At 46.5% G+C, this 7,059-nt stretch overlaps 1 protein-coding gene across 1 annotated transcript in view; it reads left to right on the top strand.

Moving 5' to 3' along the window:
• The first annotated feature begins 224 nt into the window (after positions 1-224).
• Positions 225-7,059, top strand: part of MTCL3 (MTCL family member 3) — a 57,436-nt gene continuing 50,601 nt past the window's right edge. The window contains exons 1-4 of the mRNA XM_054569940.1: positions 225-356; positions 2,286-3,476; positions 3,917-4,141; positions 5,917-6,075. Of these exons, the coding sequence (XP_054425915.1) occupies positions 2,385-3,476; positions 3,917-4,141; positions 5,917-6,075 (1,476 nt within the window). The 5' untranslated portion in view covers positions 225-356; positions 2,286-2,384. The remainder of the gene's footprint in view (positions 357-2,285; positions 3,477-3,916; positions 4,142-5,916; positions 6,076-7,059) is intronic.

The following is a 7,059-nucleotide window of genomic DNA, read 5'->3' as shown; positions in this document are numbered from 1 at the left end:
TGAGGTCAGCTCATGAATATCCGTGCACTTCCTGGGGAGCGTCTGGCACGGCTTGGTACCTCCCGAGGTCGCCCGCTCCGAGCGGCAGCTCGAGCCCAGCCGCGGACCGCCGGGAAGCAACCCGTTCCGGGGACCGCCGAGTCTGCACGTTAACGCCATTGTTCGGAGAAAGCCAGTGGGTGTGCAACTGGGGCGCGTGGGCCCGAAGTCGTGCTCAGCCAGAAAGTCGAATATAATGCTGTGAAGTTAAACTTTCCTCGTCTCTGAAAGACACAATAAACCCTGAGGTCACCGGAAGATCGGAAGGAAAGCGCTGCTGATTTGCTTCAACTTCGAAACGTCGCCTCTGCTGAGAAGTGAGCAGTTCTGGATTTCTAAAGGGATGGGGTTGAGAGCTGGGGTAGGTTAATCGGCAGATGAAATTGGAGATTTAAAATGTTGGTTTGGGCTGTTCAGGGGTGCTTGGTTGACTATTTCCACAGGGGAAACCTTGAAGAGACACAGCATCTTGTCACTTTGGGAGAACCACGTGACAGCAGTCAGTTACCTTTGATTGTGGAAGCCGAGCTTTCGCCTGGGTTAGAGCTGTCTGGGAACCACATTTAAGCGTTCTCTGTGGCGGCTCTCAGCTCTGGGGTGATTCTGCCAAATTCAAAACAAAAATAAGGTTGCACTGGCAAAATAACTTGTTTGGGTGATCACGTTAGTGTGACCCCCACCGATAAACAAGGCCAGACATTCTAGGAGCACGTGGCTCCAAGAGAACCCGTAAGAAATAAATTGAAAAACAACTTTGTTTTTCTCCACTAATATCTTCTTTGTTTACTATTATTTTTCAGACTTAGTTGGAAGGAGATCCCGCTAAGAGAAAGAGGGCAGAGATGGACCTCTCCAGTGATTTTTTTTTAATAAAACGAGGCATTACTGCACGTTGACTTAGTTGTCATACTTAAATTAGACAATTAACAGAAATAATGTTAGTAAAGTAACTGGCAAGCACCTCCTCTCCTAATAGGATTTTTTTTAAAAAGAAGAACTTTCTGCCTAGTCATGCCCCTTTTAGTGATTTAGAGAGAAATTACAGTTCTAAGGAAAAGGCACCCAATTGACTAGATTACTAGCTAGCGAGATCACTGTGGAGAACCCAGGAGGCAATGGCTTGCTATTTTCCAGATTTTAAATGCCAATGATAGCTTTATATGTGAAAAAATATACAACAGAAATTGGTCTTATCACCATGAGTTGAGATGCACAAGCTTTCTGGGTGTAGAGTCAGGATGCAGCAGCTTTCTGGGTGCAGGGTCATTCTGTCTCACAAATTGGCTCCGTAGAAAGGACTGGGCACTTTAAAAATATAACTTTGCTTATAACATATCATCTGAGATGCTTAAAAATAAAAAATATTTTAGCAATTACACTTAGAACTAAAATGAATAGCAAGTATGAAATCTGGATAAGTGTAGAAAAAGACATCACTTGTAATTTAAGAAATTGTGCAGAACCATTAATAAACTTCTCTAAAAGTATTTTTTAAAAATTATTTCCTAAAGCTTAAAAAAGAAAAATCCCTTTAAAGTGCTAATGACTAAACTATATAGAGTATTCCTAATGCTTTTATTTTCTTGAAACTGAAGTTGATTTAAAGTGTGTGTGTGTGTGTATAAAATCTCCCAGTCTAAAGGAAATTGGGTGCATTTCTCCAACTAAGAATAAGCGTTAAAGCTGTTTGAGAAATGTGTCATTTATCCAGAGCAAATTTTCTTCAGGAACCTCCATCATAACCCTTTTCCTGTAACTGACACTGAGAATATTAGTTAAATAAAACTCTCTCTACTAAACTATGCTTTAAAGTCCAGATTTGAGGTGAGAAAAACCATAGTTGAAAAATCAAGGTATTGACAGCTCTAGCATGTGATTATCTCCTCTTCCTCTGACACTTTTTCTTGACCTCATCATCATCATCTTCTTCTTCTTCTTCTTTTTTTAATCTTCCTTCCACTCGGTTCTTTTCTGACTCCTCATCCTTCAGAATGTTAGTTAGGTTTGGTTACTTTCACATCTTTTTACTGAGGTGGAGCAGGTTAGAGAGAGCGCCTCCCCGGGCAAAAGGAGAACTGACAATTCCGCATCTTCCTCCGGTCAAGGCTCCTATTAAATTGCCTTCCAAATCTCATTTTCTAGGACTTTTCTTGCAAGCAAAATCGCCCTTTGCTCTGTAACAATGCAGACGTGCTCTATGTTTCCTTTTTGTTGTTTCGGTTTTTTTGTTCGTTTTTCTGTTCCAGACTAGAAAGGAAGTTTGGTGGCAGTGAGAGGGAAGAGGATGATCTGGTGATGGACCACTCTAAATCGCATCCGGTAGATCAGGTCCTTCCCAGGCAGCCATGAGTCAGCCGCCGACCGGGGGCGCTGCCCCTGCCTCAGCCGCAGCCCCTGCCGCCACCGCTGCCACGGAGGCTCGCCTGCACCCGGAGGGCAGCAGCAGAAAGCAGCAGCGTGCTCAGTCGCCCGCCAGACTGAGGGACAATTCGGTCCGACAGACAGCCGCGGCCACCCGGTCCCCGGTGGGGGCAGGCACTAAACTCAATTCTGTCCGGCAGCAGCAGTTGCAGCAGCAGCAGCAACAGCAGCAAGGCAACAAGACAGGGGCCCGCGGGGTGCCACCGGCCGGCACCCGAGGAAGCGGAGGCGGGGCAGAGAAGGCGGCGCCCCTGGTTCCCAAAGGGGCTGTGCCGGGAGCTGTCCAGCCCGCGGCTGGTGCTGAAGCGGCCCCTGCGGCGACCCTGGCCCCAGTGGGGTGCAAGAGGCCTGGCCTGACGGAGGAGCCGCCCCGGGAACCAGAGCCAGCGTCCTCTAAACTCGGGGAACCCCCTCCACTTGGGGAAGGAGGGGGTGGAGACGGGGGAGGAGCCGGCGGCGGCTCCGGGGAAAGGGAGGGGAGCGTTCCGCCGCCGCCCAGGGGCTGGCGAGGGAAAGGCGGACGCGCTCCTCACAGGGGCGGCAGCGGCGGGGAGGGGGCCTCCCCTTCTCCATCCCCCTCCGCGGTCAGAACCCCAGGCCCAGGCAGCAGGAACTCCGGAAGTGGCGTTGTGGGGGGCAGCAGCAGTGGGGGAGGGAGCTACTGGAAGGAAGGATGTCTGCAGTCTGAGCTCATCCAGTTCCATCTCAAGAAAGAGCGGGCGGCGGCCGCGGCGGCCGCGGCTCACACACACACTAAGAACGGCGGCGGCGGCGGCAGCCGCAGCTCCCCGGTCTCTGGCGCCCCCGCCATTGGTGAATCTCTTGCAGTCCCTTCCTCCTCCCCGATGGCGGCGGCAGCCGAGGGCCCCCCGCAGAGCGCAGAGGGCGGCGCGGGCGGCGGAGGCATGCAGGCGGCGGGGCCTCCTTCGTCGCAGTCGCACCCGCAACAGCTCCAGGAGCAGGAAGAAATGCAAGAGGAGATGGAGAAGCTTCGAGAGGAAAATGAGACTCTCAAGGTGAAGAGGGTGGGGGGACCTGGGAGGGGGAGGGGCGGGCTGGGCCTCGGAGGACTAGGGCGTGTCCCGGCGGTGAGAGGCTGCTAACCTGTTAGGGAGCTTAGAGGGGGAGGAGAACAGGAAATGAGGGGAGGGGGCTCCTCGGCCTTTTCCGGCTTTAAAACAGCCCGAGGTTGGTAGCGTTAGGTTTTAATGTAAATCCAAATCTGGACCTTCCTCTCTATCGTGGTTGTCTCCACGTTTTCATGGAGAGCTAGATAGAGGAGGAAAGCGAGAGAAGGCCTGAAGAGCGCCCGTTTTTTTCTAGTTTCTCCTGGTCGCGCCTGTCCCCTGGAGCGGGGCAGTAAAGCTGGGGATTTGGAGTGGGGATGGGGTGTGCACAGTGTATGTCAGAGGGTTGGGGGGCGAGGCTGATTTTGCCCCGTGGCCTGTCACCCCAGAACGAGATCGACGAGCTAAGGACCGAGATGGACGAGATGAGGGACACTTTCTTCGAGGAAGATGCCTGTCAGCTGCAGGAAATGCGCCACGAGTTGGAGAGAGCCAACAAAAACTGCCGGATCCTGCAGTACCGCCTCCGCAAAGCCGAGCGCAAAAGGCTCCGCTACGCGCAGACCGGCGAAATCGACGGAGAGCTTCTGCGCAGCCTGGAGCAGGACCTCAAGGTCTGCGGCGCGGGGGCCGGGGCACGCGGCAGGGGGGGCCGGTGGGGCTCGGGTCAAGGCTCTTTGCTCTTGAGCAGGGGTGACCGGCCAAGGGATTTAGGGACACGGAGTTTCGCAGCTCTGACCGCCAGTATCCGTCCTGGAAGAAGAAGGGGAAGTACAGACAGGTGGATCTGAAGAGTCCAGTGTGTCAGGCCTTAGAGAGAGCCAGCTCTGTGGGCTCTCCTGGGAGCAACGGTGGCTCTAATGGAGGTAGTGGGAAGCGGGCGCCTCCCTCCTCCCTCCCTGGCGGAAGCAAGGGTGTGGCAGAGCGCAGGCTCTGGCCTCCAGAACCTGTCTTCCCAGTGACGGCCAGGTGGAATCAGGCACGCCAGAGCAGTGCGAGGAAGACTTCTCCAGAGTCGTTGAAGCCCTGAATAGGAACAGCACTGGGAAGGTAGAAGTTGAGATTTCTCCCTGCAAATCCCCACCCCCTATTTTACAGGAGTTCTTCCTGGCTGTGCTTACCACTTCCACAACTCCCCGAAAGGAAAACTATCCAACTTAAGACCCCTTTTGGAAAGTAAAGGGAGAGTGAAGTACATAAAAGAAACGCTTCACGGTTTTTGTGTGTTTTTTTTTCCCCACTGCGAAGTTCGTTCTTCAGAATCTTCCTCCAGTGGAGAAATTTCAACTTTGAAATGTGTTTGTCAGCAGGTGTGGTCTGTTTAATTCAGTTCGACTGTAAGTCAGGTGTTAAACTTCATGGCCTTGGACAACCAAAAAATATAATTTTAATTACATTTAACTTCAAGATCGAAAAAGCTAATGTAATTATCCTATATTTGTTTTAAAGCAACTAGAAAACATTTTATGAAAGTTGATGTATTCTTTCTTTTTTCTTTTTTTAACCTTTGTTTAGTACTCACTAAGCACTGGGCACTGTGGCAAGCATTGTTACATATATTATTTTCTCATATATTTCTTAAGGGAGAAACCTCTATAAGATAGGGATTCCTAGTAGCATCCTTTAACCATTGCGTAAACTGAAGGTTTTACTGGGGTTAAGTGCCTAGCCTCCATCCAGCCCTGAAACTCAGCTGGTAGGTAGCCAGGTTGGCTCCCCACACAGTCTAAAAACAGCCTGTGTCTCCAGCCACTACACAAGACCACTGCACTTTTCCAAACCCTAGAGTTTCCACCATAATCTCAGAACAGGCAACAAAAACGCACATTTATTTTTATTTTTATTTTTTTAATTTAATCCGAGGACTAAAGTCATTCCTAAAATGAAGTACCTGGAAGTCCAGGATCAAAATTCATGTTCCACACCCCACTTGTGAAAAGTTTGTTTTCTCGTCTTTAAAGTGGGTAATAATAGAAATGTCTACCTCCTAGAATTAGAGAAGATAATGTGAAATTTCCCTCACGTGATAAAGCACAATTGAACGTTTATTAACCATAGCATAGTGTAGAGATTAAGGGAACAGAGTTGAGGGCCAGACTCCCTGGCCACTTGTTGGCTCTGTGACCTTGAGCATATTACTTCACATCTCTGACACTCAGTTTTTCCATCTATAAAGTAAGAATAGTAATCATACCTATTTCATGGGACTGTTCTGAGGGTTAAATGGTGTATATATGTGAGTGGCTTATATATAAAGCATATGGAATAGTGCCAGCAGATGGGAAACACTATGTAAGTATTGACTTTTAATACTTTAATATGAATATAACTAATCCACATATTTTGTTGTCTTTCATTATATTTTATTGTTACAAACACTGTAATTTAGGTTGCAAAGGATGTATCTGTGAGACTTCACCATGAATTAGAAAATGTGGAAGAAAAGAGAACAACAACAGAAGATGAAAATGAGAAACTGAGGCAACAGCTTATAGAAGTTGAGATTGCAAAGCAAGCTTTACAGAATGAATTGGAAAAAATGAAGGAGGTTAGTATTTGATTATCTCATGGTATGCTAATTATTTTTAACTCTTACAAAAAGAATTCCAAAGACTAATAAGACTGTTAAAGTAATATTATTTTTTATTGATTATAAAAGTTTGTTGTTCTCAATATAGTAACAGATAGATGAGTTTGTACAAAAAAATGAAAATTTAACTTCAGCCCTACCTCTAACTTGACATATATAAACTGTGACTAATGTTCCATCCTTTGTAGTCTAAATGTATAAAAGTAAATTACATAGATATCCCAAACACAACGAATGTTAAGAGTATGAAGGAATAAGCCTTGTGTTAGCAGAGGTGAAGGACCAGTTCTGTGCTATTACTCCTAAGTGCATAGAACCACGGCCTTTTAGGATGAAAAAGGCCATAAAGTCCATTTAATATAATCTAATCTAATCATTGCTCCAAATCCTTATAACAAAGCCTCCAAATGGTCTAATGCTTAGACATCACCAGTGACTAACCCTTAAAAGATATTCTGCAGTACCTAATTCTGTCACAGCATACCTCTTTTAAAAGGTTTTCTCTGTTTTGAGTTGAAATCTATTTCATTGCAATTTTGACTTAGTCATCTTAGTTCTACCCTTTAGGGTAGAGGAGTCAAAATTCTTTTCCATATCAGCTACTTCAAGATTCCTACCATGTTTCCCCAAATCTTCTCAACAAAGAAAATATCAAAGAAAACAATTGGAAGTGAAAAGAAACAAAATATTTATCAAGAAATAATTAGCTTTGTGATAAGTAAGAACTTGAATTAAATAATAAAATAATATATTTTTTTTAAAACGGCTTGAAAATATTTAGGTGCAACTTGTGAAAACCATTGAGAATTAACCAAATTACATAAGTGGTCCTCTGAACATTTTTCTCTGCTTAAATATGTAGATTTGAAATGGAAATCTTAGTCTTTCCATGGACTAAGTTATATATTGCAGTTTTCCATTTGTTGTGCTTATCTCAAAATG

Source organism: Pteronotus mesoamericanus, unplaced genomic scaffold (assembly GCF_021234165.1).
Source record: "Pteronotus mesoamericanus isolate MK-2021 breed Mesoamerican mustached bat unplaced genomic scaffold, CSHL_Meso_final contig_20, whole genome shotgun sequence".
NCBI lineage: Eukaryota > Metazoa > Chordata > Mammalia > Chiroptera > Mormoopidae > Pteronotus > Pteronotus mesoamericanus.
This window is presented reverse-complemented; position numbering and strand designations above follow the sequence as displayed.